The following is a 24,769-nucleotide window of genomic DNA, read 5'->3' as shown; positions in this document are numbered from 1 at the left end:
AAAGTGGGATTAACAGCGTGTTCGTTTGAGCACCGACCACTCAAAGTTTCGTGGAAAATGGATTGTCTTCATTTTCTCTACAAAAGTCAAGCAATATATGCAATGAACGAACAGGGCCTATATTTCGGCACATTTGCCTTCTATATTTTTCGAGGAATTCATTTTGCAGGCACCTCGAAAACCACGCAAAATCGAAAATTGAAACTCCAAACTATGGGGGTTACATTATGCTTACATAAAACTCGCACATTTAATTAAACATTCTAATTCTTACAGAATTACTGCATATTTTTTTCCTCTTTCCGTACAACTAAAAATTATTTGTTCATCAAAAACACAAGCAAAGTATTGACTTTTTTTTACCTTACCCTCTAAAAAGAACGTCTTTGGCGTTTTGCTGACATAGCCTCCAAACAAACAGATTTTTTTCAAAAGTGGTACTGAGTGTATCTCTATACATGAGTGATAGAGGTTATCAGCCTAATGTACTAAGCCTAAGGTAGAAATATCTGTATTAAAAGTTGTGGGCACCTCACGGAAAAGCTACAAAACTGAAATCAAAATTCTCTCAAAATATTCGAGCAAGTAAGTCAAAATTCAACATTTTGTTTTCTCCTTCTGAGTCCTAGCACTGATCACAGAACGTCGCTTTTTCGTCATACATCCTCATTCTTTGTTGAAGCAGCCGTTGATGAAAAATCACGTATTCCCATGGAAATGAGCAGCCTTAAATGATTATTTTAATAGTTTTGTTCAGACCTTTCCATTTCATTTTCTTGGTTTTTATAAGTTTGTTATAATTTGAGTTGAGTCATCGCCAAACCCGCCATTAGTCGTTAATCACATTTGACACTTCGTGAGAATGTTTTCTCGAATCACAGTTGTTAATAAATCAGGAGAGCTTATAGAGAGATTTTTATCCAAATTGATGTCCGAAATGGACCTTTTTAAAGATGTCATAAAGATCGGCTTTTCCGATTTTTTTTTTTAATTCAAACAAACAATATATACCTAAGTGCTGGATTTATCATGCCGAGTAAATATGCGCTACACAGTGGAACTGGACTCGGTATAAATTTATTGTATAAATTATGAAAGATATTGTAAAGTTATGTTATGTGCAACTATGGAGAGAACCATTAGCTGATGTGGCTGGCAACAGCTTCCTGCAGCACTTCCCAAGGCGCCGAGCAAACTAAAGCGCGTGTATTTTGACCCGTTATCGCCTATCGTCCGCACTAAAACCAACGAAAACGCTGATAAAAAAAAGTTTTCAAAACTGGGGCCTTCTAAAATAGTATCATTTTAAAACCGCTCCGTTTCTAGTGTGGGAAGGTGAAAACGGAGGCTTTTCAAACCACTGCCGAAAAAAGCGTCATATACTGTCTTTTCCATGCATCAGCGTTTTCGGGCGTTTTAGAGCTTGCGATAGGCAAAAACGTATCAGAGAGTATGCGTTTATTTTCATACGAAAACTCATTATTTTGGACAGGTGAAAACAAACCACAAACGATAACTCTGTGTGTGTATGTTAATGTGTAATGTAGTTTAATTTTCAATTTAGTTCACATCGACCTGCGTAAGGAGCTTCTCCTGTTCAAAATACGAGCCTTTGCTTTGTCACTAACGCATCGGCGCCATCCTAACTGAAAGATTTTCACGCCTTTTCTCGCTTTATTTGGTGCCTGCTTTCGTGCTTTTGCCCAGTTAGCAAAAACCACGAGCTGCTCCCGAAAGATCCGGTGCGAAAATCGATTACAACCTGTAATAACGACTTTGTGCTCATATCACTTGACTTTTTGCTAGTTTAATTAAAGCGACAACCGAGTGACAATCTGATGACAGTTATAAACTAGATGTAATTAACAGACAGAATCATCTGTATATACCGAAAAATATTGTTTGCTCAAAATTGTCAATTTTGAGATAAACTGATAAACTGAAAACTTCATTTCCTGGCAAACTAGAATTGCTTGCGAGTTGCCACTTTATTTCAGAAAACGGAAGTATTGATAACTCTCTTTCTAATTTGTAGGCTATTTCGTTCAAAAGAAGAGTAAAACTGTGGTCGTTTACAGGCAGAATTTCACTTCATTGCGTGTAGGTTTACAGTTTGAACAAAAGATGAAAAGTTCTTATTTTTCCCGTCCTATTGCAAGATGGAAAATGAAACATTTAACATCAACCAAACAAAAAATACGATGAAATAAAAATGATTCTTTTTTTTTTTTTTTCACTCATACATTTTACTTGATATAAAAGAAAAAAAAAGATGTAAAAGTTCAGTATGACTGTGGAGACTGAAGTGGCTTTGTGGTCAGTCTTCTTCATTGTAATTTTTAGATAGATCTTTAGCGACGATTAAATTACTTACGCCAAAGTGACAAGATGAAACAGGGGATCTACTCTGAAAACTCTAAAGCCGCATTTTTAACAATTTCCTCTCAGCTCTATTTTAGAGGAATTGTTTGCACTGGTAACTGATGCAGTTTTCTCACGTACGACAATTTTGGTATCATGATTGCCATTTAGAAGAAGAACGTATCCGTTTTTAAACATGCCCAAAGGCCACCGTCCATCAGGTAAAGATTCATGGTGTGACCAGGAGCCATAATCGGGGACGGAGACCGTAAGCGCGCGCCATTTCTAGAATTGGGGTTGTCCCCATGATATGGGACAATAATTCTATTTTTAGAACAAATTGCGCCATCACCTGCGGCACACGCGCGTACATGCTGCGAGGATTTCTGCGGATGTCGCGCGGGGGAAATGGCGTCCGAAATTTCGAAATGTTTCATGTTTTTGCCCCACAACTTAACGCGTTTACGTCTGTTGGAATTTTGCTTAAGTATTTTCGTCGTAAGCTGCTCCAGTTTGAGTGAAGTAAGACAGTGTCGAATTTAGGTATGTTCCGCTGTAAGCTTATATATATCGCTGACCAAGTTGTGTTCCGACGGATGCTTCTTTTACATGAACTGTACATCATTCCACTTTAAATTTCACATATGTTGAAGATTAACAGCTTTTCCATTACACAGCAAAAAACTAGCTGGATATATTTAGATATAGCAGAGCTTCAGGACTTCATAGTTTCCTAGGTCCTCTTGCCACACGCTTGCGAGGAATTTGCCAGTCTATCGCGACCGAAAAGTAGAACAAAATAATTGCTAGTTTGAGTTTCGCTTGAATTGTAAGCAACACTTGATGTTTCACTGGCATCAAGGTCCAATAACTTTACGTCCGTAGATACTGCTAAGTTTTACTCGTGTAAAAATCCAGTAAATTCTGTGTTGTCGATGAATGAGAGCGCCCGCCGATGCGTGTTTTGTACAGTCAGTAAACATGACAAATTGTACTTCCGCCGCACTTTCGTGTGAAAGCGTACATCGAACTCAAACAATAACTCTATAGTTTTTAAATATGTTTAAGATTGATAAATGTTTGAGAACATATTAAAAGCTAAGCTGAAAATATGTGAATAAAGCAGAAATAATCAGCGAAGTTTCGATGACGCTTTCTTTAATCAACTTCGAATAACGATTTCGATTTCATTGATCGAGTTATCAAAACTCGTTGTCTATTTTCATTTTTCGCTGTATAAAACTTCACTATGCTTATGTTGAAGAAACACACATGATGTTAGTAGCCTTTTTTGCGTTCGTGAAATTTGTCGAAGCATCTCAGCACAAAAGATAACGAAAGAAATCTTTGTCAAGATTTGTTGACAACTGAAAACACCGACTCGGACTTGAAAGTGCACGAGCTGCACTATGCAAATGAGCTAATTGTACGCGTCAGACTTTCCTTTCAAAAACTTTTGCAAACTCACCAAACAAGCAGAAGTTAAACAATAAGAAACCATCAAAACAGGTTTTGGTTATGATTAACCATTGTCTGAGAAACTCACAAATTAACTCGATACCAGAATAGAGAGTTTTCTTGCTATATTCTTAAGTCAAAACAAACGCAAAAGCATACGCGTAAGCTTACAACTGGCAGATAACTAGCAGATCTTATTATTCATTCCCAGCGCGAGATTGAAGTCTTGTTTTCGACCCTGAAAAACCCACCTTTTCCGTTAGCTCAGAGCATAAAACTACATATAAGCGCCCTGGTTCGTATTCGCTGCCTTATCCCCTGCCATCGCTGGGAAAAATACGTAAGATAATCTCTCAAGGTCTCTCAACTCTCACCATTTGATCACGCAACGTGACAGCATCCACACGAGAGCCCCCGACATGTGCGTGGATCCGCGCGGATATATGACGTCAGGATGGCGCAATTTGTTCTAAAAATAGAAAAATTGTCCCATATCATAGGTACGCGCGAATCCCGAGACTTACGGTCTCCGTCCCCGATTATGGCTCCTGGTGTGACCCATCTCATGCACAAAAATTGGTTTTCTTTCTTATTTCCGCATTTATTGCTTTGTTTCAGAATCATAATGAAGGAGACTTTTTTCACCCACCTGCTGATTGTTGGTGCTATCTTGGTATTTTTATGCGGTATGTATGAAAATAATTAATTCCTTACCTTTTAAGCCTAAACATAGGGCATTTTCCTTCAGTTTTAAAATATTTCACTGGCAGCAATTTCTATGATTATTTACTTGGTTGGGTTGTCACACCATAACGCTTGTATTCCTTTATGTTGCAAAAAATAGTGGAAAACACTAAATTTTCAGAATAGTAGTAGTAGTAGACTTTATTGGAGAGGGTAACATAAGTGAGTCCATTTCAGGCGAACTGGTAGCTTGTTGATGTAGACTGATTAAAATGGGCCTTTCACTAAACCAAAGGTTGAAAACTATAAACAAATCAGCCTCTGAAACCCACGGGCAATGACTTCAGTTAGGACGAGATAAACCCGTAAAAATGGACGCAGAGAAAACTTACAGTAACTCTTGCGCTTCAATTTTTGCGGTGTTTACTTCCTCCAGCCAAAGTTAACAGCCCGTGGCTCCGAGTCTCCGATGGTAAAGCAAAAAAAGGAATCAATTTTATTATTATTATTGTTCGCGTTTTGCTAAAGCAAAACAACAGATTCAAGTGTTCATGAAAAACGCAATTCGTATAGTGTAATCTTCTGGGCGAGGGAAGTTTTGAAAAGAACTGTTGCTGGTGACTGACGTTTCGACAGCCTGAGCGGAAATTATATTCAGAGTCAAGCGCACCGCGTTTGTCAGTCGTGGTGTTTTAATTCCAGTCCATGCATTGAAACTTATTGGTCTGTTTAGCTTTGATGGTATTAGCTGTAGGACTCTTAACGTCTGTCAACAGTCGTTGGTTGGTTCTTCTACATATGTAAGTTTCGATCCGTCTATTGTTAGTTATATTAGGTAGGTCTCATTGAGATCCCTCTGTCAAGTAGATATCTATCATTAATAACACAAACAATAGGGTAAATCGCGGAATGTTTGTTCGCATGATAAGTCCAAGTAAAGTCATTTAATTGCATCTCTACTTGAATTAAATACACGCGAATCTTTATAGCATTAATTGTAACATGGTTGAGTGGATGTTGCAATGTCGAGCCCACGCGTCGTCAAACATTCGTCATGCAGGTCTATCAAGCAGTGTGGAGTACCAGACCTTTCCAGACTCAAAAAGTTGCAGTGAAGCTCATGTAGCATGTCAAGGATATAATTACAAGCATCTGGTGTGTTCGTTTGTATGTGATTTCATCGCCCTAGAAATCATGGAATCCCTGTTAACTTTTCACGACGACAACGTCTGTAAATTGCATGTGCTGTACGCCTGCACAGGTGACGCTTGCGCTTTAGAGACCAGACGGCGATCTGATGACTGAACGAGAAAAAAAAGAGAGAGAGCCGAAATTTAAACCCAGGCCTCACTGCCTGGGTAAAAAGAACAACAACAGCACCGTGCTCTTTCTTTTTTCTTTCGTTTTCCATTGCGTTCATCGTTTGCTTTGTTCAAACAAAATAAATCGTGACTATGAACGCTCATTCTTGACCTTGGTGTATAAATAAACGAACAATTATTCTTGTCACAAGGTCCGAAAAATTTTGTAAACGAACCTTTCGACTGTATTGCACAGTCTTCATCAGCGATTAAAGTGAGCTCACTTTAATCGCTAACGAATACTGTGCGATACAATCGAGCTTCGTTTATAAAATTTTTCAGACCTTGTGACAAGAATCATTGTTCGTTGAAAATAAATCGTATTTATATAAAGCGCCAGTAACTGTTGAGTTTTCTAATTTCTGGTGACCAGTGAAACGATGAATGATTGGTTACCCAATAACGAAAACACGTGAACATCCGTTTAAAAGTCTGTCTAGATGCTTTTCCGGACTACCGTATAATTCGCTATTTTGAGGGACATCTCCAGGTTACTTACCGCAAAAGGCAATTCACGTTTCTTTGCCATAAGACTATTCAATGTCACTATTTTAAATTTTTATTACTGTTATCCTATAGAAATAAATAAAATACAATAGACGCACTTTAGAAGCACTTGAGTAGATATATACATACAATAAATTAAAGTACGAAAACTTTCTTCAGATGATAAGTCCAAATAGAAGCACTTTATGGCTTTCTTACTTAAATTAAATACGCGCCATGGTCGAGTGGATGTTATGATAGCAAGCGTCGCTTTACATTCTTCACGCAGGTCTGTCAGGCAGCGTGGAGTACCAGGCATTTTCAGACTGGAAAAATTACAGTGAAGCTCAAACAGCATGTCAAGGATATAACTCCAAACATCTTGCAATTATAAACGAGCCGGATGAACTAACTCAGGCGAAAAAGGCTTCTAATTATAGCAGCATAAAGAAGTACTGGACGGCTCTACAAGTGTTGTAAGTAATACGTATCCACTGTTACCGTTAATTTTTGGTTAAAAGAACTAGGGTGCATCAAAACAAATCTCGTTGAACCTGTGGGAGAATTGTTCCGCTTTAAATCAGACGGCAACTAATTTCAAGCAGAACAATTCTTTTATTATTTTTTTTTCTACCCTAGGTCCGGTACCTTGAAGGCTGACAAACTAACTGAACATTAAACTCGCAATAACAAAAAAATTAAACAGTATGCGCATTGAAGTTATCAGAGTAAGCTTATAACTCAAGCATGTTAAATAGTTGGCAGTTGTAAACCAATTGTTTTGTGTTGGTTAAGCCCATGAATTTCACGGCATTGAAAAATAAGGCAATACTTGTTAATACTGCAAAGCTGATTTTTGTAGTTTTCTTTGTGTTAAACAGCTACCTCATTGACTACTAACATGTCCTCTTCTTCTGGTAGCAAATGGGGGATCGATTTTGCTCACTGCTTTCGCAAACCTGGGAGGTGGATAGCAAACACTAGCCCTAGTTTGAGTAGCCAGTCGGAATGCGCAAGAAACAATGTCCACTGGTTTGGTAAAAACAGTTAAGGGCGTGTCTGTGTAAGACCCGGCCACTAAATTTGTTTTTATGGAGAATGGATTGCCTTCTACACAAGTCAAGCAACATATGATATGAACGAAAATGGTCTTTAACTCAGCACATTTACTTTCTTCATTTTTTGAAGATTTTTTGGAACCACCTCTAAAACCACACAAAATCGAAAATTAAAATTTAAAATTTTGGGCATTACGTTATATAATTATGCTGCTTATATAAAACTCGAACATTTCACAAAACATTCTAATTCTTTCAGAATTACTGCACATTCCTTTCTTTTTTCCACACAACTTAAAACTACCGTTTATCTTAAATACAAGCAAAGTCAATTATGACGTTTTTTCCTTATCCTCTAAAAATGGTCTTTAGCATCTTTACTGACATTGAGTCCAAGCAGACATGTTTTTTTCAAAAGTGGGACCTCTACAGGAATGATTGACTGTTATTAGCCTAATTCACTCAGTTTTTAAGTCCAAGCTACAAATATCTGTATTAAAAGTTGTGGGCACTCTTAATTTTGAAGCGCAAAAAATTCAAGCAAGTAATGAAAGTTCAACATTTCATGTGCAAATGGCGATTCAATCGATCAATCAACTTTATTTAGAGAGAGTGACACGTTACAGTATAAACTGATAAGCTAGTGGCCCTCTGTGCCAAATATATACGAGTTACTATAAAATAACTAAGTTTAGTACAAAGTATGAACAATAAAAAGTTACAATACAACGTTACAAAAAGTCCCGTCCTTTAACAATTCTTTGACATTACCCGGTTAGATTTATTGACTTTGAACGTTTAGAGAACTCAATAAGACTTACATTACTACAAAATATCAGGAAATATTTCAACTCTTCTAGTACTGCCTGATTGTCTCCTTTCCGTCACACATTACGTTACGCACTCTTGGTTGAAGCAGACGAGCAGCCTTAAAAGGTTATTTCGCTCCCCCCCCCCCTCTCTCTCTCTCTCTCTCTCTCTCTCTCTCTCTCTCTCTCTCTCTCTCTCTCTCTCTCTCTCTCTCTCTCTCTCTCTCTCATAATCACATTTGACTATTCGTGAGACTCTTTTTCGCCAATTACGGTTGGTAATAAATAAGGAGAGCTTATAGAGAGGTCTTTTTACCCAAATTAATGTCCGAAATGGACCTTTTTACCGATTGCATGCTTTTCGATGTTTTTTCAAACAAAAAATACGCCTAACCGCTCGACTATATAATAAAGTAAGTATGAGTAAATATCGGTAAATACGCGATGTTTCATAAGCCAACTCATTAAAATATGGGATCCCAAAATTTCCAACTTTTACAAAGAAACATATGCCTAGGGGCAAGCGTAGCCCCCTGGCATAAAAAATAATTACATAACTTCCTCATATTTTTAAAGTACCAAATTTTGGTGGCTTGCTACAAAGCGTTTTCGAACCTGAATAACCCAGATATGCTAAATAGATTTTACGTATAGCTTTGTGCAATTCGCTGGATTCCTTGGAAAGGCACTGCCCAGTGACACTAGATTCTTAACATTTCATTATTATTGTTATCTTTATCGTTATCGTTGTCGTTGTCGCTATCGCTATCGATATCGCTATCATTATCGTTATCGTTATCGTTATCGCTATCGCTATCGCTATCGTTATCGTTATCGTTATCGTTATCGTTATTGTTATTGTTATTGTTGGCACACTCTTAAAACGCCCCGAAAAGATAATATTTACAATACATAGACGCCCCCATAAAATTACGTCTTTGCTCGTGCAAAACGAATTACTCAATTTTCAAAACTGTGGGCGTTGGAAACTGAAAAATATTCGAAGTATAATAAACACAATAGCCTCTGTTTCACTTTTAAAATAGGCTCGGATATTTGTCTTTGAACATTATCTGTTCCTCGGAGCTCGAAGTTTTCCTCGAGCTTCGCTCTCGGAAAACGGTACCCTTCTCGGAACATAAAATGTCCGCAGGCAAATATTCGAGCACATTTTCGCGCCAAATGGAGGTTATTGTTTGTAGGTAACCAGTGATCCAGCTAAGCATGCGATATTTTGCTATGGCGTGGAAAGAATTGCCAGTTACGCAGATGTAAATAGCATTATGCTAAAGAAGTTTAACTTTCTCAGTCGTACAGCACAGCCTGAAAGGTGGAGATGGAGTGATACTGGAGCGTCATTTTCAGCGAAACCGAAGATGTACGACGTCGTAGGTGTAAACGACGCCACAAAATTAGTAGATACTGGCCCTATCAGAGTTTACTGCTTCTTGATCACTAGCGACAATTTTCTGGAAATTGAAAACTGCAGCGAAAAACATGCTTATATTTGCGAAGGATCTGAAGGTAAAGAGTTGATTTACTATAAGACGAATGATATCTGACAACTCAAAACTATCATACTCAGTTAGTACTCTTGACTAGTCTAGATTAAAAGATAACTGTGAGAATGTTATCTGACGATTTTAGAAAGTAGACGGTTATTGTTAGCATACAGGTACATGGTTAAAACATCACACGTGACGCTTGCGTTAATGGTAAACAGAATTTTTATAAACCATGCTTTCTTTTTCGACATTCATTTTCTAATGTACGGAAGCAAGCCGAGAGTCCACGATGTCCTAAAATTGACTTAAGGATTTAACCACTGAGAAAAGATAAAGTGATAATTTTTTTGCATTGCATGTTTGCATCACAATCTTCTTTGACCATTCATTATACAAACCGATCTCAATCTTTGTAGTTTTATCAACAAGCATAACAGAGTCAAAGTCAACACAAATGCAACCCACGGCAGTGGCTACAACGTTGATGACAAAAGTAACAGCAATATTCCCAAGTAAAGCAACAGATACGACTAAGATATTGCCTTCAAGAACAATTAGTACTTTCACATTTGTGTCAGCCAGTATCTCACCAACACCATCAACAAGTGCAAAGGAACAGGTGATTGTGTTTTTATTTTTCCTAAAGAGTGCAATCATAGCAGTATGTGTGTATGTATAGTTTTTTTTTTCCTTGACAGCTCACAACCCTCAAATCTATAGCTTTGAATAAAGATTCTTTAAATATAATTCTCCGCGCTCAATGTGTCGGTGGAAACAGATTTCTTTCCTTTTCCATTACAACAGAAATGCATTCATCCTCTTGCCTTCCCTGGGCACATAAAAAGTACACGACCTTTTAGTTTGTTTGTTTGCTTTTTTACACTTCCCACCAAACTTTAAAACAAATTCTACTACATATTCGAATACAATGGAAACTCGGCCAAAACCATCGCACTTTTTTTCCTGTCTTAGGTTTTCCTGTTTAAACCAGTTTTCTTGTTAGACTTAGTGCTGTAGGTACATGGTAGTATATATCGTATATAAGTGCATAGACTGCAATTTTCAACTCGAGCTTAAGAACCACCAGGCAAAAATGCAAAAAAGTTACTTAATATACCTAACGTAATGATGTTGTGTTTCTCTTTCGGTACAAAAAGATTACAGATTATCTCATCAAATTGAAGCAGCTCAATGTTGACGATGAAGATTCTCTGCAGGTAAGAAACTATTATTGCGCTTTAAAATCTTCGGGATTGTTTCCATTATTGGTCGTATTGTTGACAAGTCACACCATTTTGTGTTCCAAACCCTGATATTACAACACGGATAAGGTTTATTACGTCAAAAACAAAGATGTTTCATCAAGTGATGACGAGTTTCGGTGAATTCAAGGGCGTGGGGTGACGCTGTGAAGCACAAACATGTTATTTAGGGGTGGGTGATATCTTTGTCTATTCGTAATTTAAGGGAGCTGCAGCAAACCACGACGGCATCGGCAACGAGAACCTTTATATAAAAAAATATTTATCGAACAGAACAATTTGCACGTACTTTACCCGGGTATACTAGATGTTTAATACCAAACAATGCGAAATGACCAAATTTTGCCCGTTTTGGACAAAGTAATGTTTTACAACGTTGAACAACTGTTAATCAATCTCCGACGGTTACATTCGAATAAAGTAAAAGAATAACAGAATAAACTATTTATACGTAAATTTAAGCGAAAACAGAGTGGTTTGAATAACAAAGGAAAAAAACTACCACCAATGCTTAGCTTAATTAACTATTCCTGTGAAGAACTGTGCATTCATTAAAGTTCAAATGGCAACCATATGGACTTTCATAACAACAACACAAAGTGCATCTCAGCGCTGGCTTATTATCCGTATTCCTTTCAGGAACGGAACTCGATCATTACATATTAACCAAGTTATCAAAGCGATAGGCGCAGTTAATAGGTCTAGCTAACTGTGAAACTCGAAGGTGAAATTTCAATTCAAGTTTTATTAGGTGTCGTCCTTGCCGTCACCGTCGCCATTGCTAAGCTCCCTGATATTTAAATCGGGGAAAAACTTAGTCTAATGGCCTACTAGGTTAAACTGATTTTTAATCTACCTTAATATTGGGTTCTATGCATTTAGATTGCCGTGAATGAAACTTCAAGGCTACTTGCACATTCCAATAACAGTTCCTATCACGAAACGGCGACAAATCTGTTGGTAGCCACTCGGCAGCTTGAGGAATTTGCCATGAAATACGCGATGGAACATCTAACGACAAATGGAACCTCGAATGCCAACATAACTAGCACTGAAGAGCACTTTGGTGAGTTATTGTTTAAGCCAACTTTGAAATTAAACGCTAAATTAAATACCCCATACGCTAAATTAAATACCTGACGACGTACTGAGTTTCTATTAGATCGCGGACTCAAGCCAGGTTAGCTTGTTGTAATCAGGGCCGGGTTGCTTGGAAGCTAACCCAGGTTCAAAAATCATTGGAAGTATAAATTTTTTGTGTTTCTCACTCTTTATGTCTTTGTAGTTTGAATTTATACAAACTCAAAAAAGAGAGCCACAATATGAACAGAAAACTTTACCGTAAAGTTACAAAAACTCAAATCAAAATTTTCGCCTACTCCTGGGTTAGCTTAATCGGGCTTTGAACAACCCGGCCAAGGAGTTCCTCTTTTAGTCTTGGCTAAATCTATTTATAACATAGCGTGCGCGCTACTCCTACCTAATTCCTTTCATGGACGAAATCACATCATAACATAGCGCGCGCGCTATTCCTACCTAATTCCTATTGAGCCATCATGAACAAAATCTTTATGTACGTCCGGCCGTGCTCAATAAAATGACGTGTGCAATTTCATTTCAGTTGCAAAATTTCCGTCGAGAAGATTATTCTGAACAATCCAAACCCTACTTCGAGCCTTTTGCCGAGCTAAGATGTTTACTTAGACTTGAGTACTTTGACTTTGTTTGTTTACATTTTCATTGAGTATTTTTGCCTTTGTTTGCCTACATTTTTATTATAATTAAATCGAAGAAGCGAATTTTTCGTTGACAATTTTAGAAACCAAGGCAAGCGTTTTCGTTCAACTGATTGTGGCGTGTTAGGATCCTAATGACCTTTATTTTCCTTCACCGTGCATTATGAGAACTTCGTAGTTAATCACAAATAAAACATTTTTTAGCGCCCAATATGTTGTCGCCATGTTATAAAAGAATTGCTTCATGCTTTTAGCTGTGCGTATATCGAGTTATGGATGCACTTGGAGAGTTTGGAGAGCACTCAAGAAGCTAGAGTTGCTCTCGGCTATCGCTTCGAGCAACTCTTACGCTTCTTTCGTGTTCTCCAAACATCCCGCGTGCATCCATAACTCGATATACACACGCTAAGCATAAACCAATTCTTCATTGTATAATAACCCAGGTTATTCTCGCATTTTGATTGGTTCTCGCCTATTATCTATAAGAGGACAGCCGCACGATTGACGTCATCAGTTCAAAGTTCTTCCCTCTGTGTTTAAAATGGCGGAAAGTTTTAAGAAGGTACAAAAAGTCATGACGAGGCACTGGACAGGTACGAGAGTCTGGAAGAAGAAAGAAAAAGTCGTTTCGTTTCTAAAAAATGACTGAAAAAAAAAATACTTGAGCAATCTCAGTCGGCAGTCGAGCGAGACTAAACCAAACACAAAATTGATCTTGAAAGTACTTTAAGGTAAGAAAACATTGCTAAACGTCTCGAATTTAACAAAACCACTAAGCAAAACGTTTATGTCATTAATTTATTTAAAAAATTGAACTTTTCTCAGTCTTAAAATTATTGTTGACACAGTTTGAATCTAGGAATTAAACATCAAAACATCATCAGTTTAAATAAACACATGAGCTTAAGTTGTTTTCCGACGCGAACGTTCCAGTCCGATTCAGGGCATAATAGCGAGAAGAGAAGAGCGCACTACAGCTCACGGCCGACTGTATCCCAGCTATAAGGTGTCTCCGACACTATATCAAACTGATTTGACAATCACCAACCACAGAGTGCACAAATTTCCACCGTCACTGACGCTCCTTTCATCCAAAACTCGAAGCAAGTGGCCCGCAACCGCAAGTTTTCCTAGCGTATATTTTCATTTCCTGCAACATTCAAGACACCATCCCAGCTTTTCGGCTCACAGGGCTGCTCTAATGATAAAAACTGACTTGCCTTTTCAACATTTTCTTTAGATTTGTAGACTTCGCAGTTCAATTCTGCTTCCGATGTAAGTTTTCAATCCACGAGAAGCGATTTTCGACTCAAGTTTGACAGTGGCGTGATTTGTTTGGACCAATCACAATTCTTTGTTACGCATAGCAACCAATGAAATTGCTTCATTTTGTATAGACAATAGATAACATCACACGGCGTTTTTTCGCGTTTGCCAAAGTGACCGAAGGCCGGCTTTCGAGTTATGTTGAAAGATTTTAAAATAAAATAAAGTTTTTTTCGTCGTTTCTTTATTATATAAAACAAATAGACTCCATGTTGCCGTCCGTCTGTTCGGTAATAGATCACAGAAGATGTTTAAATGTGGTAAGAACATCAGTGACCCACTCGGCTATTGCCTCGTGTGCCACTTATTTTGATCTTACCAAATAAGTGGCACACGATGATGATTTTGACGTCATCTGTGATCTACTACTGAACAGACGTACGGCAACATGGAATTTGTTTGCTAAATATACGCAAGGCCGTGCGTATATAACATGACGTGTGCATTTTCAAATTAGCTGCAAAATAATAGTTTAAGTTTTGGCAATGTGAAGATTATTCTGATCAATCCAAACCCTACTTCGAGCCTTTTACTTTTGTCAAGCAAAGATATGTTTACATAAACTTGAGTATTTGGACTTTGTTTGTTTTGACTTTGTTTGCCTACATTTTCTGTATAGTTAATTCGAAGAAGCGAGTTTTTCAATGACAATTTTAGGAACCAAGTTAAGCGTTTTCGTTCAACTGTTGCTCAAATGATTGTGCCGTGTTAGGATCCTAATGATCTTTGTCTCTGCGAGAACTTTGTAGTCAATCACAAATGAGACAGCTTTTAGCGCCCATTATGTTATCACAATGTTATAAAAGAATTGGTTCATGCTTTTACTTACTTACTTAATCCTCTTCCTGCGTGTCCGCACATAAGGTCGTGGTTCATGCTGTGCGTACATCGAGAAGAAGCTAGAGTTGCTAAAAGAAGCTAGAGTTGCTAGAAAAAGCTAGAGTTGCTCTCGGCTGCGCCTCGAGCAACTCTTGCGCTTCTTTCGTGCTCTCCAAACTCCATAACTCGATATACGCGCGCTAATTGTAAGCAGGAACCAATTCTTAACTATTATGGGTGGTTGTCTAACCATGCAGCCTTCTGATGAAGTTAGAAAGCTGTATAAATTATGGTAATTGAACTGAGTGCAGTGCAATTTGGTCTGAAATCACAAGTATGATTTCAGACCAAAATTGTATGACACGAAGTTCAATTACCACTTTATTAAATCCATTTTGAAATCGCACAATTTTATCGCCTTAAATTTTAGATGTTTGGTGTAATGTTCCAGTAGCTGGTTTGTTAAAAAAAAGCGGAACCGGAAACACCTTTACGTCTCATTTAGTATGCAAAACGATGTCATGTGACGAAAGCTCATTCGAGCATGACAAAGAAACAAGCAGTTCTGAAGTCAGAACAAGAATAGTGTACTTCAGGTGTAAAAGTTCAGTTCTCGTCGCCTGAATCAATTATAGAAGGCCTTCCTTTCTTCTGTGGTTGAGACTGAGACTTTTCATTGTCTTTGGAGAAGGAATTTGAAGGTGCATATCCTGTGTAATTCTGCGATCGATTTCTTTTGAGTTGTGAAACTTCCTCGAGTGCACGTTTAAATACCGTTCAATGGCATGATTTTAAGGGATTCCAGCTCGTTATCATTTTCGTTTCCTTTTGTGACCTCGGCGTAGGACTTAATACTCAGGACCTTGTCAAGTTCTTGGGGCGACATTTGTTTTAACTTTTAAGATTTTTCCAAGATGGCGGGACTGGCACCGGCTTCATAACACGTTCGTTCATTCACTATTTTGTGCAGTGTGGTGTATTTTGACTATGTTTATTCACAGCGACAGAGTTGAGCTCTTTTTTTGCTTCGTTTGAAACTACCGGAAACCTGGAAACATCTACCTTCTTGAGATGGTTCAGAATTTGTTGTTGTGTGGTTTTCATTTGTTTATGTTTTACTGGACTCGGTATCATACGGATCTTGAGCAGATGTTGAAGAAAAATCGCCAAAATATTCGTCAAAATGGACATGAACGCTAGAAACTTCCATCAAAGTAGGTCTTAAGCCTGATGGAGCTCTTAATCGTCATTCAGAAACTCTAATTAATTGAATTCTTCAATTTTTTTTGGAAAAAAACTACAATGACAACAAAGTTTTGGCAATAGTAGTTGCAAAATTCTCCACACAATGGCTTTTTGCCTTTCATTTTCCTGAAATTTTATTGATTACTTTAAACTAATCTTCAAATCTGATTGGTTGTTTTGTTTTACTGTCCCATTCTCATTGGCTGAGAAAAAGATGCGATTTAGAGCAAAAAATAGTGCGATTCGTGAATAAATCGCACCACTGAGAGCCAATCAGATTGCAAGGATTACCACTGATTTCAAAATGGATTTAATAAAAGTGTTAATTCCTCATGGTATGTCCAGACCTCAGACAAATCGAATGATGATATATTTATAAAGTGAAGTATCAACAAAAAAAAAAAAAAACGTTTACATTTTGAGAAAGGAGTTTTGTCCGAGCTTTGTCTCTTCCAATGATTATTTACTCGAGGCTTCACCCACCCCAGACAGTTTCTGAGTTTTCTGAATTGGCCCCTAAACATGACGTCTGCGATATTTTAACTAACTTTTCTTCTTAGCCAATTTATAACATTTCCTGATGTTTACAGTGATGGAGGTTCGAAGTGTAAGCGTTGGTCATGAAAAAGACGTATGGTTTCCCTCTGAGGACGACAGAGAACATCTTGGTGATGGAAGTGGAAAGATCTTTCTACCAGCAGAACTCTTTGGAAAACAAGGTACGAAATCATATGAGCAAAGCTTTGCTTATTATTAAATGAACCGCTCCGTGGCCCTTTCATAGGAGTAAAATGAAGAATGGTGAATGACGTTTGTGCTCGTGGAGTAGGAAGTGAAGGCAGGCAGATTGATCTTTAATTTAGTTTGCCCTGAAATCTTTGAAAGGAAATGTGCCACAAAGACAACGAAATCCTTACCCTAAACTGGAACATACTCAACTTGATTTTGCAACCAATGCAGAAACTTTAGCACTATCGTCATCAATCATAAGCTTACCAAACTAATACGTGACTTAGGGTGCAGGACGTACGTCTCCAAAAAGGGATATCTAATTACGAAAAGGTGAAATGGATACCTTAATGGCTGGAGATCACGAAATCGCGCGTCAATCACGTGACAAAAACGCCTGCGGAGAACCAATCAGAATCGATAACTTTTTTTTATTGTCAAGGAATTGAAAAGTTGATCTGAGCGTGTCTCTTTGTTCAGGATATATAGCGAAGAAAAATAAAAGCATTATTTTTTTTATTAGTATTTCTCTTTAGACAGGACAATGGAGAACTTAAGCGTTGTTTATTCCTTCCTACCTTCAACAGCTTGAATCAACACTTGATAATGATTATAGACATTGTAATGTTCATGGTTGGACCCAGCGCGCAGTGCGTCTTGTTTTTAATAATTAGCAATAAGTCTCCGTACGATCGTCTTATTCTGTTAACGAGAAGTCGTGACATAAAATTTGTTATATTTCGTTCATAGAAACTTTTCTGGTTGGAATATTATATAAGGACATGCACGAGTTACTCCCAGATGAAAGTCAGTCTTTTCTTGATGGGTAGGTATTCGACAGTATAGAAATCAAACATATATGAACAAATTATCTTAAGTTTAGTTTATTTAGTCTCCAACGTAATGGAAATATCAAGAAATAAAAGTTTCTTTCATTATTTGCTAATATATATATTTTCTCTTTTATCAGGAAGAAAATGAAAACTACAAGACTTCAAACACGAGTCATCGCATGTTCTATATTCCCTAACTTGTCTACTCTGCTGCCAAAAAACGTTACCATATCATTCACTTTGGAGGAGGTGAGAAGACATTTTATTGTGTTTTATTGTGTTTTCCGTTGACTACATATAATACTTCGGCTCTATGACGAAAGCCATTGTGTTATTCTTAGCTGTTGGAATCTGGCATAAGTGCTGGAATTAGAATTGACAATCTACAATTAGAAACAGCCTAGGTATCAGAGTTTTGAAATGCAGGGTAAACATGACAGCTTGAGAAAGAGCCCTGACGTAAGGCATAAGCACATTGATCTAGACATGAAAAAAGTAGCAACATTCCAAATGTGAAGTAGTCAAAGTTGCGTTAACAGTGTTAGACCACAGGTTAAAGGCCGATACACACGAGGGATTTTGCTCCAGGAGCATGCTCCAGGGTAAACTTGCACGACTAGTCCACACTGGGGAGCATAGTGTGGGAGCTTACTCCATATTATGTTACACACGAGAGAGCGTTTTTAACTTTCTTCAATTTGTCCAAGGATCTTGCTCCCAAATATTTAACCGCTTTAAATTAATGTTCTGAAACATTTTGCAGGTTGGAAATCCTGCTCCCGAGAATGAAGTGCGCCCAGAAAATCGTTGGTAAACACTGAGGAGCTTTGCTTCCGGAGCGTGCCCCTGGAGCTAAACCAAGGAGCAAAACCCTCGTGTGTATCGGCCTTAAAACTCCCTAAATCCATACAAAGTAGGCTATACTAATTTAACCCTTTCCCATTCCCTCTATTAAGTGTGTTTTCGTTTTCTTTCTTTAAGCCTTCTAAACTTGATGATCAATCAATCTGTGTATTTTGGGACTTTGACATCAGGTACATTTTAATATCCACACCAGCTATTTTTTTTGTTCCAATTTATGTATATGTCTAAGTTAAATAAATGATCATCCTGATTTCATTTCTCCAGGTCCAAAACTTAAAATCTACTTTTTAATCATTTATTTGCATGTTTCTTGGGCAGGAGTCGGTTCAACGGTTCCTGGTCAAACAGGGGATGTACGTTGGTCAACAAAACTAACAATAACGTTGTGTGTAGTTGTAATCATCTCACGAACTTTGCCGTTCTTTTGCAAGTGGGAGAAACAAAAGTGAGTAAATCCTTCTTTATTTCTCCGTTTTTTTCTTTGTTTGTTTGCTTTTGTTTTTGTTTGTTTTTTGCTTTTTTTTTGTTTTGTTTTGTTTTGTTTTGTTTTTTTTTTTTCCTGTAAAGTTAACTTGGACAAACTAACAGCGTAAGTGTTCATCAAGAAAGGCCATTTTAATTATGATAATCTAACCCACTGAGAGAGCTTACATCATTTCGTACAGCCAGGATCCTGGTCAGTATATTCAGTTTTATTTATTTATTTATTTATTTATTGGTTACTGTGATAGGAAATTGGTTGTTATATTACCTATTTATGTATGAATCACATATGGTCTATCTACCTCTTTTTCCTCACCTAGATTCCTGACAGACATCAAATAGCCTTGGAAGTCATCACTTATATTGGCTGCGGGCTGTCGCTAGTGGGCGAGACTTTAACTGTTCTCACCTATCTGGTTTTGATGTAAGTAACCCCTCCGTAGCATAGTCACACCACCAACAAAGCAGCTCATTTCTCTGGCTTTTCCGTGTTAATTAATGTTCTTTGTCCTGAATTTCACGACAGGAACCTCAAGCAGGAGCAGTGTCAGATACGACTCAATCTAGTCATAGCAATAGCCGTGGCACAAATCATTTTCCTCGCAGGAATTGATGCTACATCAAAACAGGTAGCTTCATTTAGATAACCAATCACCATCTGACACGATTGTTCTGAAACTGACGAAGAGTTTTGGCAACGATCAACCCTTGTTCGAAAAACCTGAAGAACAAAAGTCAGACGTTTCTTAATTTAATAGCTCTACAAAGTTATTTGACAGGAGTTGGATTGGGACTCATGATTGTTTTTAGTTAGTTTGTTTGTTTGTTTCTTTAGCTCTCAGCTTGTTTTGCTTTGATTCTTTTGTTTGTTTCTTTGTTTGTTTGTTTTGCTGTTGTTGTTGTTGTTGTTGTTGTTGTTGTTGCTGTTTTTAACTAATGTGGAAGACTTGAACTGATTCTCTAATAATATCGTTCTTTCACAGGGAGCCTGTATTGTTGTAGCAGTGTCTATCCATTATTTTTATCTGGTCGGGTTTGCCTGGATGCTTATGGAGGGAATCTACTTGTACCTCATGGTTGTCAAAGTTTTCAACACCCTAGTAAAAATGAAGCTATTTTATGCATTCTCTTGGGGTATGCACAAACCTTTGGTAAATTACGTAACTACCCTTCATGATTGAGCTTAGTATCAATGGAAAACAAGAAGTGATTCGTCAATCAATGTAGCTAAATAAACCTGAACAGCAGTCCATCAAAACCATCTTCCGTATAAAGGATACAGATTAGATAGCAGGGTAGTCGTTAGCAATAAGGATGTCAAAAGGTTTTATACAGTTAGGGACTGCAACAGCGATAGTTGCATCATTCAACTAATATCTAGATTTAGCCAAGCCTAAAAGCGGGCCGAGTTGTGCAAAGCCCGATAAGCTAACCCAGGATGAGCGAGAATTTGAGTATTGTAATTTTGTAGGTTTTCTGTATATTGTTTGGCCTTCTGTTTTGAGTTTGAATAATCTCAAAATACACAAAGCAAAAGCAGTGAAAAACATTTGTATATAAGAAATATTTATGCTTTGGTTAACTTTTAATCCTGGGTTAGTGTTAACCAACTTCCTAACAACCCGGCCCTGATTACAGCAAGTTAACATGACATGAGCCCATGATCCCATTGTAAACCAGTACTTTGTCAGCAACGATAAACTTGAGCCCCCCCCCCCCCAATATGGTCACGTGATACTGATCAGTGCATATCTAGTTTTGACAGATGTCAATTTACCATAACAGGGATGCCCAATAACAAAGAGGTGCGCTATAAACGAAGGCTGCATGTCTCCGTCAAGCTATTAGCTGGGGTATGGCCGCTATCTTGCGCGACTCCGCCGTCGTCGTAGTGCGCACGCGCCCACTAGCAATACTGATAACCATGATAACCATAAGAAAATCATTTCCTGGCTTTTCTTTTCTTTTCTTTCCCATATGAGTATGTCAGTTTGATTTCTCTTGTAGGCTTCCCATTGCTTATGGTGGTGTGTTCGATTGTGATCGCATCCGGTGCAGAACACGGAGTTACAAGCTATGTACATAGTGACTAGTAAGTATCTGACAATTTAAATTACGAGAAAAAGCTTTCTACTGGCTTTCATGCTGGAGCTAGTTTAACGAGGCCGAAAGTTAGGATGTTTCTAAGTATTTGTTTCAAATACAGTTGTCTTACTGTTAAGAAGCAATTGCTGACATTTATCTTATCGTAGGACTCCATTTGCCTTTGAAAATCTGGCTCCTAGACTGGACCCAAGCCTATAAACCGATGTTTTGACGTTGAAAACTACATGTACACAATAAAGATTATTTTTGGAGGTGCATAACTAAACCGGAGATAATTTTTTTCCACACATAGCTAAGGACATAGCTAAGGACATGTCCATAGCTAAAGACAAACGTAAAAGAAAATTCCTTTTTTCCAATCGTAAAAACAGAAATCTGACTGTTTTCTTTCTTTCTTTATTGATTGATTAATTGATTGATTGATTGATTGATTGATTGATTTATGTGTGTGTGTGTGTGTGTGTGTGTGTGTTTATAACGTATAGGATGTATCTTGTTTTTGCAGCTGTTGGATTTCATTCTCAAATAATTTGGTTTGGACCTTTGCCGCCCCAGTCGTCCTGGTCTGCCTGGTAAAATTGTAGTTGTTACATTTTTTTTTCTGCGAACCTAGTTAGCATATAGTTATTCACGCAAATGTCGGTCCTTGAAAAATCATCATTTTCTTAATACCAAACACCTCATCGATGATTCTTGTAATGCTTGTATCAGCCATTTTAAATGCCATCACTTGCAACTGCCGGTAGTGTCCCATTGGAAAAAAAAAAACATTTGTTGTTGTTTAGAGGATTAATAAAAGTTGATGAGCCATTTCGTCGAACTAACAGAATAAGCTAAACCTGCTCTTGTTAAAACATTGTTGAAGTGGTACTGTGATCAAGTTTTAACCCCTTGAATTTGTAGGTGTTTCGCATAGAATTCCTCGAAAGATTATAAAGTCCGTTTACTGTTTGTTAGTATCTGCATTAGTTCCGGAGATATTGAAATTTGAAAAACCTATAAAGTGTGCAAATGAGAGGACTGATAATGGGACTGATGATGTCTTACACTCAAATGGATATTACTTCAAGTATATAAATAAGGCTCTCAGTCAATTTGCAGCAGAGACCATTGAAACTTAGTAGGCTAATAGTACACACAGACAACACACCTACGGCTAATAATAATTATGTTCTCATGGCAGTTCACTCTTTCTATTCCCTGCCAAACTCAATTCAATATTTCAGTAATTTCTAGCTCGAAAAACATATTTATATGTTTGCTGGATCATAGACATGGGACACCCTTGGCAAATATCAAACTGCAGCGTTAAAGGTCTGGACCTCCGTATGTTGCCATGGTAACCAAATTGTTAAGCTCATATGGTGAAGCTCATCAAATAAAATCTTACTGCAGATAATCAAACATTTCTTCATCATACTTCAAAAAAATTTAGTTCAGTTAATGACGTCATCACTTGGCTAATTTGCATATTTTAAAACCTTGAATATCTCTGGAACGGAAAGAGATATTTGAAAATAGTAAAAGGCATTTTTCTTCTCGTACACGTAAAATCTGCATACGAGCCAAGTAGCTCACAAGGCGGGAGCTTACAACGGTTTCTGTAGCATGAAGTGACTAGGAGCATTTCTAGTCCCCCCTGGATGGGATGCTAGTCCATCGCAGGGTTATTCCCAGCATTAAATTTACCATAACCAGTTATAAATCTGGGTGGAGAGAGGCACTGTGAGAGTAAAATTTCGTGACCAAAAGCATAATGCAATGTCCCCGGCGAGGGTTCCAACCCGGGCCGCTCGATCTGGAGAGGAGCGCACCAACCATGAGGCTACCGCGTTCTTAGAGACTATTTCACGTTTATGTTTGAAAATGGCGTAGATAGGAAAGATGCGAACTTTATCATGTACCACTTTAAAATTTAATATTGATCTCTATAAAAGTGTTGAGCATTATCCTTGACATTGCCTCTGTTTTTTTCTTAATTCTTCAGATAAACTCTTTTATTCTTTGTCGCGTGGTGTACGAGATGACAAAAATGCAGGGTACAAAAGATACCTCCAACGTGAGGTATGTTGCTTAAAAACTTCAATCCTCATTTCTTCTTAGCTTATCTTTGTGGCTTTTAGCAGGCTGGACTATATTTTTCTTGTTTGAAAAAAAACTCAAAATCTACATGTTGACGCTTTCTTTCATTGTGTTTAAAGACAAGGTTTAAAGGCATGTGCAGTTCTGTTTCCTCTACTGGGAATGACCTGGGTGTTTGGTATTTTAAGCGTGACGGATGCTGGACTTGTCTTTCAGTACATCTTCACCATTCTCAACTCGCTTCAGGTAGGTAAACAACTAATTAATTTAATGTCAACAACACGGGGAGTGCTTGTGGAATCCTCCCAGACAGAGGTGTATTTAAGAGTGCTTGACATGTAGCGAAGAAATGATTTTCTTCAGTGTTTCTTGGACAGGAATAGAAAAAACTTGATCCTTGGCAATTTCACGGTCCAGAAATATTTCTATAGAGCTCCATGTTAATCCTTTGTCGTTCCCTAGAGTTCTAAGTCTCAGTTCCAGTATCTGAGTCTCGTATCTCTATTATGAACAAAAGAAGAAAGACAGAAGGCTTGTTAGCGAAAATGTCTACAAGTTCTTATCTATTTAGTGTGCGTTTGACTGAACTAACAATGTATAAGACAAGGCCATACTTCTGCCAGAATAAAGTCCAACAATTAGTAGCGATCACCTCAGTTCCTTGTTATGAAGCGCAGAACGTATTTGCTTAAAAAGTTATCAACAGGTAAAAAAAACGAGAACGATTTTATTAATGCTTTTAACAAGGCTGCGTTCACACTTTGCTTAAACGAAGCACATTTCCTTGCAGGGATTCTTCATCTTCATAATGCATGTTCTCCGAAGCACAGATGTTCGCACCGCGTATCTTCGAAAGAAGCAGAAATGGGAAAGCACAAAGAATAGCAACTTTCCGGGCTCTCACTCAGTGGTAGAAAACTCAAGCGCCTGGTCAGAAAAGCATGCCACGAGTAACCTGTGTACCAACACAGAGAGTCCCGATCCAATGTTCAGACGACATCAGATCTCGCCAATCAACTCCGATCGAATGGACACCAGAGAAAGCTGCCTCACCCCAGTGAACTAATAAGTTCTGTAAATTTACACAAATGTGACGAGCACTGAAAACGTTTTCTACAATTGGAGCTTGTCAATCACTGCTCAGTAGTCATTGGTTAAATCGTAATATTTTAAGACAAACCAACCTAGGCTAAAGCATGAGAAACACAGGCGGCCGCAAAGAAATGTTGAACATTGGTGCACTTCGTTAGGAATATTAATTTCCCCAACAGCACATCACTTTTTTTTCGGTTCGACTTATGTTGCTCCTGTTCATTTTCACGCTTATGCGCAACCGAGTAAAAACCATTGTCAAGCTGGGATTAGTTAAAAGTCCAGCTTGCACACTTAAATAGTGTTCCGCGATTTTTTTTTTTCTTTTCTTTTCTTTTTCTTTTTTTTTTTTTTTTTTTTTTTGTTCTCTGATTATTGTTTCCTCAAGTATTTAACCATATTATTACGACAGTTGAGATAAGCAAAGGTTAACAAATAACCAAAATGAACGACCAAGCACTAAGGAAGAG

General features: G+C 37.8%; 1 protein-coding gene across 1 annotated transcript; it reads left to right on the top strand.

Annotated features, from left to right (window-relative positions):
* The first annotated feature begins 4,009 nt into the window (after positions 1–4,009).
* LOC145495083 (adhesion G-protein coupled receptor D1-like) lies at positions 4,010–24,300 on the top strand. Its single transcript, XM_081474654.1, has 19 exons — positions 4,010–4,505; positions 6,640–6,826; positions 9,527–9,741; positions 10,139–10,341; positions 10,880–10,939; positions 11,867–12,050; positions 16,701–16,829; positions 17,590–17,665; positions 17,810–17,921; positions 18,654–18,706; positions 18,855–18,981; positions 19,340–19,443; positions 19,546–19,648; positions 20,003–20,153; positions 21,027–21,111; positions 21,631–21,697; positions 23,113–23,189; positions 23,327–23,453; positions 23,998–24,300. The coding sequence occupies exons 1-19, from the start codon at positions 4,274–4,276 to the stop codon at positions 24,271–24,273; spliced, it is 2,568 nt and encodes an 855-aa protein (XP_081330780.1). The 5' UTR covers positions 4,010–4,273; the 3' UTR covers positions 24,274–24,300.
* Positions 24,301–24,769: the final 469 nt, after the last annotated feature.

This window comes from Orbicella franksi, chromosome 8 (assembly GCF_964199315.1).
Source record: "Orbicella franksi chromosome 8, jaOrbFran1.1, whole genome shotgun sequence".
Taxonomy (NCBI): domain Eukaryota; kingdom Metazoa; phylum Cnidaria; class Anthozoa; order Scleractinia; family Merulinidae; genus Orbicella; species Orbicella franksi.
This window is presented reverse-complemented; position numbering and strand designations above follow the sequence as displayed.

Coding starts and splice junctions, on each gene's coding strand:
- LOC145495083 (XM_081474654.1), top strand. CDS start 4,274: ATGGCGCAATTTGTTCTAAAAATAGAAAAATTGTCCCATATCATAGGT. Junction 20,154..21,026: donor ATTTTATGCATTCTCTTGGG/GTATGCACAAAC, acceptor TTTCTCTTGTAG/GCTTCCCATTGCTTATGGTG. Junction 21,112..21,630: donor AGCTATGTACATAGTGACTA/GTAAGTATCTGA, acceptor TTGTTTTTGCAG/CTGTTGGATTTCATTCTCAA.